The 13,048-nt window shown below is 28.0% G+C and overlaps 1 protein-coding gene across 1 annotated transcript in view; it reads left to right on the top strand.

Annotated features, from left to right (window-relative positions):
- Positions 1-3,449, top strand: part of LOC100213836 (GPI ethanolamine phosphate transferase 3) — a 42,142-nt gene extending 38,693 nt beyond the window's left edge. Inside the window, exons 6-9 of the mRNA XM_065816368.1 lie at positions 108-1,971; positions 2,150-2,296; positions 2,804-3,009; positions 3,156-3,449. Coding sequence (XP_065672440.1) covers positions 108-1,971; positions 2,150-2,296; positions 2,804-3,009; positions 3,156-3,368 — 2,430 coding nt within the window. The 3' untranslated portion in view covers positions 3,369-3,449. The remainder of the gene's footprint in view (positions 1-107; positions 1,972-2,149; positions 2,297-2,803; positions 3,010-3,155) is intronic.
- Positions 3,450-13,048: the final 9,599 nt, after the last annotated feature.

Below are 13,048 nucleotides of genomic sequence, written 5' to 3'. Positions count from 1 at the left end.
TTATGACTAAATAAAATAAATTTGATGCAGTCATGTTGCACATTATGTTGCACTTGCACCCATGGTGCATGTTATATTATTGATGATTTTTATTTATTTTAAATTAGTTAAATGGTCAACATCTGCCCACTGTTTCTCAAATTGATCTTGTACCAACATTATCACTGCTTCTTGACCAACCAATTCCATTTTCCAACCTTGGTTCAATAATTCCTGACTTTTTTGACGGAGATGTCGAAATGTTTATACCTGAAAATTTAAAGCAAAGAATAAAAGGAAAAACATCTGTCAATGTTTTTAAACAAATTAACAAAGTTTATTCAGCTCAAATTAACTGCAAGCAAATCCTTGCATATATAGATCAATACCAAACTTTCTCTGATGAGCTTCCTTCAGATAGAATTGAAATGGCAAGAGCAAGTTATGAGTACAGTGTAGATAAATTTAATGAGTTGTTACAGATTATAGTCACTATTGACTGGGAAAACAAGACACTGATTACACTTCAGTCTAAAGATATTAGCGAATATGTTAAAGAAATGCAAGTTTTAGATCAGTCATTTCAAGATGTGCTTCAATCAATAAAAAAGTTATGTAGAAATGCCTGGGCACAGTTTGACTTGTTTTCAATGTGTTTAGGGTTGTCACTAATGGGATTTATATCTGCTACTTTATTTATCATGTTTTATTCAACTAACGTAAATTTGAAAATGGAGACTGGAATTTTTAATACATCAATATGCATCATTGGTCTTATTTTTACCTTAGTTGGGGTAGCGTATTTAATTGTACCGATGCATCTAAGTAATGACACATCAGCATTTATAGTTTTCGGAGCTATTTCTTTCTCATTTAGTTTATGGCTTACAGTATGTGGTAGTTTCAGCTTGTGGCTTACAGTATTTGGTAATATACTTTTATTTAGAAATTTAAATCATGTTTTTAACTTTCAAGTTTTAATTCAGCAACTCAGTAGTAAAGGATGGATATTTTTAGTTGCTTTTCTGGCATATTTAGGATCCCTTTTTTCTAATAGTTTTATTATTTATGAAGATGTCAGCACAATGTTCTTACTTCAATCCTTGGTTTTGTTTTATGCATTTTCATGTTTTGTCAACTCTCTAAAGTGTTATAAAATTCAAGCTGCAAAAGATCTGAGATCAAAGTGTTACATGCAGTTAAAAACTGTCGTGCTTAACTTTTGCTTTAATAGTGAAGCATTAAAGATTACTGCTATTTTTTTGGTATTACTGGTTTGTATTCGATTAACTAAAAACTTTTGGTTTTGTAGAGAGATGCAATTAACTTGTGTTGTTTCAACATACTCTCTGCCATTATCAGCTTTAATAACAGACTTTACAGATCATTATGCTCAGGAAAGAATTTTTTTAGCTATTGCATCACTTTTTTCATTATTGTTAATAACACGATGGTATTTACAGAAGCGTGGTAATTTGTATGGCTTTAGTTCTATTGCTTTTGTTATGAAAATTTTAGCCGTTTTATGTTTCTCTTTCATGGTTTTACATTGGATTTTTCTTTTGATATTGAGTCATCCTATAGCCTCAGTGTTTAATGTACTTTATTGGCAGCAAATTATTTTCCCTCGGATTGTTTACACTTGTTTTATTTTATCTGTTATTTTGCTTACTATAAGTCCGCTTGGTTTGGCAGTTGTTTTTCAAAATCAAAAGAACCTTTATCGAAACATTTCTGTACCAGAGTTACTTCGAGTTCTTAAAGACAACATCTCTAAAAGGTTATCAAAAGAAGCTTCAGAACCTCCTTTGGTATATGGACTTCAGACTGTGTATTCTTCTGCGTTTATTGTATTAGCTTTTAAATTAACAGTTGTTATATGTTTAGTTTTAAGTGATGGAATGATTTTTTCTGTATTGTTACTATGGGTAGCAGCATATTGTGTGTTAGGAATTTTCGGCTTTGGTTCATCTGAGAAGCCATGGGAGTATGGTAAGATATTTATTTTTGATATTAAAAAAATTTTGTAATGGCAGTTTTATAATGACTTTTTATTATTTTATTTTAACTTGTTATAATATTTTTTCTTTAAGTTTGTTTTGATTTGTTGATTAATTTGATTCTTGTTTTGCATAATAGCAGTAGTAACAATCTATTTTTAAAATTTTAGGAGATATGTTTTGCAGTGTTCTTGTTTGGAGCTTCTTTTCAGTTTATGGATTTTTTGGAACTGGTCATCAGACAACAATTCCTGCAATACGTTTTCCTGCTGCTTATATTGGCTTCGAAGGCTCTTCTACAGAGATAGTTCCACAAGGTAAGCTTAAACATATGTATGATTGTGTAATTGGGAAAATATAAACTTTAATATCAATTTTATATGTATATATATATATAAATATATATATATATATATATATATATATATATATATATTATATATATATATTTATTTATATAAATATATATATATATATATATTTATATAAATAAATATATATATATAAATATATATATATTTATATATATATATTTATTTATATAAATATATATATATATATATATATATTTATATAAATAAATATATATATATAAATATATATATATTTATATATATATATATTTATTTATATAAATATATATATATATATATATATATATATATATATATATATATATATATATATATATATATATGTATATATATATATATATGTATATATATATATGTGTGTGTTTTATATGTATATATATATGTGTGTGTTTAATATGTATATATATATGTGTGTGTTTAATATTTTTTTATCGTGATTTCTTTCACTAGTAATGGTTATATTGTTGAATACATTTGCTTCTCAAATTGTTTGTTCGTTGGCTCTGCCTTTGCTTTTTTTAAGTCATAAAAATAATTTCTTTCGCGTTGATGAAAAAGATAAAGTGGCGGAAGTTCATCTTATTGACAATGGGCACAGTTCTCGAATAAATCTTTTTCGATTGTCACTTCTCTACATGGCTATATTTATGTGTAAAGTAGGTTGTTTTTTTTAAAAAAAATTTTCTTCGTTTAAAATAGTTATGATGCTGGCAATATGGTGATAGAACTTTAATTAGGGAAGTAGGAGAAATGCTAAAATGTTTTAATAAGTTTTTCAACTTAATCAAATTGATTTGTTTAGGTTTTTATCACGGCATCTTCAGCTACTCTTCACCGCAGGCATCTCATGGTTTGGAAAATTTTCGCTCCAAGATTTTTATTTGAAGCTGTGTCATTTCTTATCAGTGTTCCAATATTGCTTCTGGGTTATTGTTTTTATCTTCGCATTGATAGCTGTTTATGCACACGACTTGAAAAATTAGAAATTGAAGTCGAACAAAACAGAGATTTCTAAATTTGTTAGAATATTTTAGTTTTCTTTCATTCCTTGTATTTTCGAATGATTGTTTTTCACGTATTTTATTTTGTAAACCGACATTTTTATCATATTTATTCAATTTGTAGTCATGATTAAATAACTTCATATATATATATATATATATATATATATATATATATATATATATATATATATATATATATATATATATTATATAGATTACTTGCTAAATAAGTTTTATATGGTATATATTGCTGGTTCTACGTGATGTGTCTGTTAGTTTTACATCTTGTTGCTGAATCTCGTTTTTTTTTGCATAAATCAGCTCAATGATATCATACTACTTTATTTTTAGTTAACTAATATTTAGAATGACGCAGAAGCGGGAAACACAAGTAAAACAAAAAATTAATCAACGGTTGACTGAGACCGGTGAAAAAGAACGTCTACAGGACATGTTACGAGCTCGTCTAATTGAGAGTGGCTGGCGAGAAGAGTTAAAAGAATATGCTCGTCAAATAGTGAAAGAAAAAGGAATTGACAATGTTACGGTTGACGAACTAGTAGCCGAGTTAACGCCAAGAGCAAGAGCCCGAGTTCCAGATGAAGTGAAAAAAGAATTGTTACATAGTATTAGAGAATTTCTTGCAGACAAATGATTTCTTTAAATCCAATTTTTTTAATGTATACTCTGCTATTTTAAATTCATCGCGTTTGGCTGATGTTGATGTAACAGTTAAATTTACTCGTTTCCGTATTGGACTGGTTATATTTAAACTATGGTATTGCAGATTGTGTAGAGTTATAAAAGCTCGCGTTATATATTTTTGTGAGCATGGCTGTAATATAAATAACAGAAAGAAGCCATCAATAAAGATTTAAGCAGTAGGAAATAATGATTTAGCTGAAACTGCTCCGAGACTTAAGATTCTGTTTATTACAGTAATGTCTGTGTGTTTAAATATATGCATGTATGTGTGTTTATATATATATATATATATATATATATATATATATATATATATATATATATATATATATATATATATATATATATATATATATACACACTTATACTTTCTGTTTAAAGTTGTTTTTTTCCACCCTAACAGTTCCGTGTAAAATTGTATTAACATCCTGAACATCATCCCAATTTTAAATATAATATATAGCTATTTTTCCGATATAAAAATGCAAAATTATTATTTTATAAATAAAATTTTCTTACCACGAGTCATGTTAGCTTGGCCGAGTGGATTCCGCTTCCGGCTAGTACACCGAGGGTTTCAGGTTCCTCTCTCATTGACGAATTTTTTTTTTTTTTTAGTTAGTACACAAAGGTTATTTTTTGTTAGACCATATAAAATCAAAGCGCAGAACGTGCACTGCACATAGACTGTTACACGTAGATGCAATGCGCCTACGGCTGTAACACTGCTTATTAACGGACTGTTAACAGGCATTGACTAAGTAAGATTTAGGTGCAGTTGAGTTTACAATCAACATGTAGATTATTAAATTTAAGCTTAAGAAAAAATTGTTGCGTCGCAAAATCGGAAACACCCATCCTCCCTTCGTAACAAATCGTCACAAAATCGTCTAGACCCCCTAATACCCACTCACCAACCCCCTTCCCTAAAGCGTGGCGTAATTTATGGGCGACCCTTAAACAGTTATTAAGAAAACTTCTATTATTTGGGTAGAGTGTGAGTTTTGATTGTTACTGTTTTATTGCTTCATTTGTTAAACTTACATCGTCAGAAAGTCGTAAGTCAAGAAATTTTATTTTAGTCAGAGAAAAGAAATTAAAATTATCTGGTTTATTTCTTTTCTCTGATTAAAATGAAATTTCCCTTTATTTCTGATTACCCGGTTTATTTTAAATTATACTATACCCGGTTATTATTTAAAAATTAATCACAAACTAAAATCACTTCAGAAACTACTTTAACAAAATTCACCATTTAATATATCAAAACCTTATTAAACGGTATTTTCATAAAAATCTATAATGGTCCTTAGCTACACGAACCAATTACTAAAAGCAAACAACAACTTCGGGTACAAAACAATCCCATCAAAGGTAGTGAGATTCGATTTCGAGTCATTTAACAAAACCAAGTTCGTAATCAATTCCGACCAAGCTGTCACGAAAAGATTTTCAGTAACAGTAGCTTCCACTACGTCAGACAACTTTTTATCCAGCATATCGTATGGCTTTAAGTTTACTTACTTAATTGCTGCAGTAAGCATATGCTCACTGAGTATTAAATCACTAAGCAGCAAGTTTGATAACTACTTAAATTTAACCATTAAAAATCTTTTTATTTTTAAAGCTGCAAAACGAATGGTTAATTTTCTTGTTAATTCTAATCATACTTTTTAAAAAGTTCTAAGAATTGTTTATATCGATTCAATAGTATATATGTATTTTAGTATCAACAGTGTATATGTATTTTAGGACCATTGTTGTTCATAATTTTCTTGAATGTCTTAGCACACTCAGTCATTCGAGTATCATAAAGTATGCGAACGATACGGTAATAAACTTTCCAGCAAGGAATACAGTTGTATTAGACAGTAGGCTTTCAGAAGACTTAGAAAACATTTCTCATTATTTTGACACCAACAAAATTGTTATCTAAGTAAAGGAAAAACTGAAATCAAACTGTTTAAAAATCAAAGATAAAAACATCAAAAATTAAAAATCATGTATTGAAGTAGCGATACAAAAGTGTACGGATAAATTTTATGTGATTTTATAAATATTAGGGCAATATCTTAGACAATGTCCTCACATTAGATATATATTTTGTATCTTCGTACAAGAAAGTTAGTGCGCGTCTAAGATTATTAGCCAATTTAAGACCAAATATAAGTCAAGAAGCTACCAGAAAAACTTATATTAGTATAATAGTACCTTTACTTACTTACTCTGGATCAATTCAATTACTCTATACCAAAACGCAAATGCAACAAAATTCCATCAAAAAAAGAGCAAGCAAAACTGTTGTAACAAATCTTCCTCTACCAAAAATAACCCAAGAAGCATGTGTACTTGTTAGAAAATGTCTAGATGGCAATGTATTCAATAGTATAAAGAGTTATTTAAAATTAATTCAACATAATAAAAGCACCAAAAGTGCCCAAGTCTCTTTTAAAATACCAAGTTTGACCTTGGCATATGCGAAGAAGTCATTTTACTTTACCGGTGCATCTTTATCCAATGTAATCCCAATAATGTTTAGACAATCAAAATATTTCAGAATATATAAAAAAAAACATTTAAATGATTATTTTGTTTAATATTTTATATAAAATTGTATTCCTTTTTAATATTATTTCGCAGGAAAAACATTGACAACAGATGAATTTCTTTTACCTAAAGTTTTACTATCCTATACAAATATTTTAAATAAACTAATAAGTTGCTCTGCCTCAATATCACGTTTTGAGCCGTTAGGCCGGGTAAATAAAAATGAGCAATTACTTTTACTCAGCAATTGATCAGCTTTACGTGAATAAAAACTAAGGAGTTTTGCTTAAATTTTTAGTCACGTAAAGTTTAACAATTTACTCAGTAACTGTTCAGCTTGACGTGAATAAAAAGTTAATTAATATTGCTAAAGTTTTTATTCACGTAAAGCTGACCAATTACTGAGTAAAAGTAATTGCTCATTTTTATTTACCCGGCCTGTATTTTGAAAGTACATTTTGAAGGACGTGCCATCACATAAAATGGTGATTATTTAGATCTGTTTAAATTGTTCCAAAAAGTTTTAGGTGCACACCTATTTCAAACACTTTATTCAAGATATACAACGGTAAAAAGTCAACGCTTCGGATATTAATATTAACTCCGAAGCCAATATTTAATCTCAGAGAAGGTATATCAACTATTGCATTCATGAACGGGTTCTGAAGGAATTCAAGGATTCCATAATAAAAAAAGTTTTCACAAAGTCAGATAATGCTGATTCTAATCAGTAACTATATATTTGAGGAAATTCAGAAAATCTGCAAAGATGAAAATTTTCAATAATTGAACACAGATAACAACGAAGTTTTCAAAATTAAGAATCAATTATATTGAGAGAATGCGATAGCAATAAGTATTGTTAACTGTTTCATTTATACAGATAACGACTTGACTACTGCAGAAAACATTTATACAGGACTACCACAATATAAATATAGATATTGATATTTTAAGTTATTAACTTATCTTAATAACTCAAAAATATCAATATCTATATTTATATCTATATATATTTATACCGCTTTTTAAATGCTCATTCGTGCGTGTTTGCACAGAACTCACAGCCATTACACACGAGCTAAGGGCGAGAGGTTGCAGCACTTTTTTTTATAAGAAAATGTTAACAAAAGTGTATGCAAATATCTAATTTATGTAAACCTCAAACTATGTAAAAAAGTTAAATTGCATTGCGACAAGATCTTAAATAAATGTTATAAATCTTTTGATTTATAGCATTCATTTGCCGTTTTACAAAGTTTCATATTGTCTTTTGCTTGGAAAATAGTGCTAAACTTATATATGTATAGTATGTCTTAGTGGTCAAGGTGGTTATAAATCTCTATTAAACAAGAATAACCTAAAAACGGCGATAGCAAAAGAAGACAGACGACTATACAGTTTTACTTTTTATTTACTGATAAGATTGACCTTGACACGCACATGCTGGGAGGTAATATTTGCAAATGAAATCAACATTGGATAAAATTAAAAAATTATATAAATAAGAAATAAAACCATTTTCACAACTGTATTTAGCAACATCAAAAGGCATACTTTCTTTATCTTTGACACTAAAAATTATATGTGAACGATTTCCCATCATATCTTGAAATTTACAAGTAAAAAGCACACTTAAATTTATTTAGGGTCAAAGCATCTTGGTGTATAGTTTTTTCATAGAAGATGAACTAGAGGTAAAAAAAAATGAGTCCAGACCAGACAAAAAAATAACTTTGTAAAGATTTTGATCCCCACCAATATGCTACTTAATTCTGCTCTAGACTTATTTTTCATTATCAGTGATTTGTTTCTATTTTAAAGCACTTGATTATTAAAGTACAATTTTATTATCGGTGAGCTAACTGCATATAAATGTGACAGTTAAGTGGCACCAAGAAAAACTGCTGAACGGTAATTGCGCAGCCAATGCAATATAAAAATATTTGGAACCAAGTATCAAATAGCTACAAAGGTACATTTTAGTCTTTTGCATATTCTAAAATGCCGATTGAAATTTCTGAAATTTTGCATTCTGAAATTGCCGAATAACAATTGGGAAATATTGTGCCTTTGTAAGAGAAAAACTGTTTTATTCAACTTTAAATAATTATGCAATATAAGAGTTTGTTTCACTATTCAAATTAATACAACTTTGTAATACAAATTAATACAAAATTGTTTTTTCAAATTAATTCAAATTAATACAACTTTGATAAAGTAATCGTTAGTTATAAAAAAAAAAAAGTTTTAAAGAATATACAAACAGAGTTGGCAAACTAAACATAGTAAACATAGATAAATGATTTTTTATAGTAAAAATTAATGAAAAAAATCGGGAGTTTTTCCTTTTTTAAAATAAACTTGCCAAAGCGTAACTTAAGATCCCAGTTAATTTTTGTAAAAAAACAGTCTATACCATTATAAACATATTACAAGTTAATATTTATTAAAAATCGTTTTTCTTCAGAATTTATTGCGGTCTAAATTTGAAATGGTTTTCACTAAAACTAGATCCTAGCTCATTTCCTACCGATTGTAATGATAAAGTTAACTTTTGCTGAACACCCAGTTATTTAAATGGTACAAATAGTTTTAGATTTTAAAAATAATACATTAAATCTTATAACCATTATATAACCATTATATAAATCTTATAACCAATATATTTCTAATATATATCAACGACTTAAGTAAATCTTGTAATATATTAGACTCAATCTTGTTTGCAGATGATACTAATCTATTTTATGCTCACAATGACATAAAAATCTTATTTAAAACTGTAAACATAGAACTTCAATATCTTTCTAAATGGTTTAGAGCAAACAAATTATCTCTAAATGTAATAAAAACAAAATATACTTTTTTCCATCAAAGAGACAAAATTCCATTAAAACTTCCAAATCTTTGTATTAACAATTATGAAATAAAAGGAGAGGTATCATTAAAATTTCTAGGCGTACTCCTGGACGAAAATGTAACTTGGAGATGTCAGATAAAATATATTGAAGGTAAAATATCAAGGAACATCGGCATGCTATATAGGGCAAAACCATTTTTAAATCTAAGTTGTTTAAAACTCTTATATTTCTCCTTTATTCATTCCTATCTTAATTACGCTAGCATTGCATGGTGTAGTACCAATAAAAATAAATTGAAAAAACTCTTTAATATGCAAAAACATGCTATCAGAATTATATCCAATAAAAGCCGCTATACACCTTCTCGACCCTTATTTATTAACTTAAATATACTAAATATCTACCAAATAAATATTTATCATCTCCTAATTTTTATGTTCAAAATTAATAAAAGTATCATTCCAAAAATATTTAACCCGTTATTCAAAATAAAGGAAAACAAATATCTAACTAGATATTCAAATAACAGATATATACAGCCCAAAAGTTATTATGCAGCAACTGATTTTTCAATTTCAATAAGAGGACCAAAGGCATGGAATAAAATACTTTCAACTGAACTTAAAACTCTAACAATGCTTAATGAGTTTAAGACAAAAATAAGACAGCTATTAATAAAGAATCATTTACCACAAAACTATTTTTGAAATTACATTATGATTTATCTATCAAATACATGAAAAGTATATTAAATTTAGAAAAAGACTGAGTTAAATTTATTTATATCCTAATATATATATTTTTATTGTTTTTGTTTTTTGCTAAGCCTATAGCGCTTCTAGCTAATTTTTCACTTTTCATTTTTTTTTCTTTTCTTTTTACCACTTTTGTACATTTGTTTATTTTATAAAATTAACGAAGTTTCTTATTTTAAAATTAACCTTTATATTTACGGAATTTATAAAGGGGCTTGGTGATAAGATATATTAGTCTTCTTCTCGCCCCTGCTATATTTATATTTTGTTAGTAAATTACGGAATGTATATTTTTAAACGGCAAAAAAAAAAAAAAAAAAAAAAAAAAATTATTTGATTAAAAAGTTTGAATAAAAAGTTAATGAATAAAAAATAACTTAAAAAATTATCATACAAATTAAAATATTTATCCAAAAGTTACCTACAAGTTGTATTTTATATCAACTGATTAGGACAAATAAATTGCTTTCTGCGTATAATAAATAAACAACCGATAACTGACATAATGACAACGTAAATAATCAAACATAAACGCGGAACAACTCAATGCTAATAAAACTCCCGTAGAATCCATTAAGATCGAATACTGTTTGCAAATGTTAGAACCAGAGTTGATAATGCCGCCCGGCGGCAAAGTAACTTTCTGTCGAAAGGCCGACTTTTTAAGGAGGCGAAAGCTGTTAGGGGCGGCCTCCCAATCAATTTTTAGCGGTAAAATGTTCTTTCTTCCGCCTTTAGTAGCTTCTGCCCTTCTATTGGTGGCCGCAGCCAGAGTTATTTTTTAGAGACAAAATGTTTTGGAGGCCGACGCCATTAGGGAGGTGGAAGCCTCCAGGAAAAATTGTGGAGGCAGAATCATTTGGAGGCCGCCTCCAATGGCCTCTACCTCCCAACTGCATGCGGCCGCCAAATTGGAGGCGGAAATATTTGCCTCCCACCAGCGGATGTAATGAAAAATAATTGCTCGTTTGCTTTAAAGCAATTAAATATTAACCAGAAACAAATGTTAAATATTTGACATCAAGTTTTATTTTATGTGATTATTTGCAAAAGTTTTGAGTATTTAAAAAAATTCTAATTTTTTTTTTAAACTAATAAATTCCTGAACATAAAAATATAAAAAAGTTTTTTTAACTTTTTAATCGAATTCCTTTGATACATTTTGCACCATTGCTATTGTTATTATTTCCATAAAAAGACATAAAAAACCCATAAAAAACGCCTGGGAAAATGATGTATCGGAGCTGCAAGCCGCCTATTAAAAAGTTTATGTTTTTAAAAATTAAATTAAAATCTGGGCCAATTCTAAATCCTAAATTAAGCATAACTGATAAAATTGACAGTTTTGAGTAAATTCGAATTGTTTCACTGTAAACTACAGATTTCAACGAACCACCAAAGCCGGCTATAATTCTCCCTCGAATTAAAAAGAAAGAGGAAAAAGGAAGACAGTAAAGAAAACAAGGACACAACACCATAATAAATTTTTGGCGTGTTTGTGTTAATCATTTTTTTAATATACAATCATATGTCAAAAAAGTCATACTGTATTCCATTCCAATTACAAATATTTGCAATAAAAATCCAATAAGTGTACATTTTTTTAAGGAGCCATCTGTCATGGTGTTTCATACTCAAATTAAGTAAAAAAATAATGTTGTTAAGGAAAGCTATTATCATAATTATTCTTGTCTTTTGTTTTGTGTTTATTATCATATCTATTAGCGTTCTCGTAAAGTAACTTAATTGTTGTCAACAATGACGACGACGACGTTATTTGTTTATATATCAGTCTGCATAATTTTTTTTTTTTTTGATTACAAAATTTTAATATAAACCTTCAGTTATTTATTTATTCTATTATCTTAAAACGTTATTTTTCAAATATAATCCATCACATTACGTACTTACTATTACGAACCTTATCATCATTTAAAAAAATGAACTTGGCTGCTTTATATCAATTGGTTTAAGGCAAAACAGTATATGCCCATTTTTACAAAATGTGACCTTTTCCCACAAACTAACCTGTTACTAAGTTGCCGACGTAAGGTAAAATCCTGTGTGTCCAATTGATCTATATCCATCAAGACTAGAGACAGCCATTATCTTTTATTCAGTAGGACTTCATTAATAAACTTACGTTCCAAACCAATATTGAACTGTATTATTTTTTACAAGTATATTTGCATAAGTTATATTTACATAATAGTAATGTTTAAATAATGTAATTAATGTTTTAATGTCTAAATTAAAACATTAATTACATTAATGTCTATATTAAAAAAAACTTTAATGTCTAAATTAAAAAAACTTTAAAGCATAAAATGCTATATCCACCATTTTGAAAATCGTGATGTTGGTATCCATGAATTAGTGAAAATCAGAATTAATTGCAAACAAATGCAAACGATGACACGCATGACACTAATGTTGCTAAAATTGCAAAATTTGCAAAACTAGATGACACAGTTTTGACTCGATTTAGCGGTTTTATCTAAAAGTAGCAAAGTTGTAAAACACTCTTCTTAGAACAGACAAATTCACCTTACACTTCGGGAAAGACTTCGTTCAACATGTTTGACAAATCTAGTCAGAAAAGTTCGTGATTTAGAGTTATTGGTTAAAATTTGCAAAAAACAAATTACAGCTAGACTTTTATGGTTTGAAGGTTTCATAACAAGTAAATTAACGTTTTAATATATTAACGTCAATTACTTTGTTGTTGTTTGATTTATAACTCGTTTATTCATTACAATCTCGCCTACATTTTTATGAGAAATATGATTGAGTAATAAAAAATAAATACAATTTTTTAAA

The sequence above is a fragment of the Hydra vulgaris genome, chromosome 13 (assembly GCF_038396675.1).
Source record: "Hydra vulgaris chromosome 13, alternate assembly HydraT2T_AEP".
Lineage (NCBI taxonomy): Eukaryota > Metazoa > Cnidaria > Hydrozoa > Anthoathecata > Hydridae > Hydra > Hydra vulgaris.
Note: the sequence above shows the minus strand (reverse complement) of the source record. Positions and strands in the feature narration are given on the sequence as shown.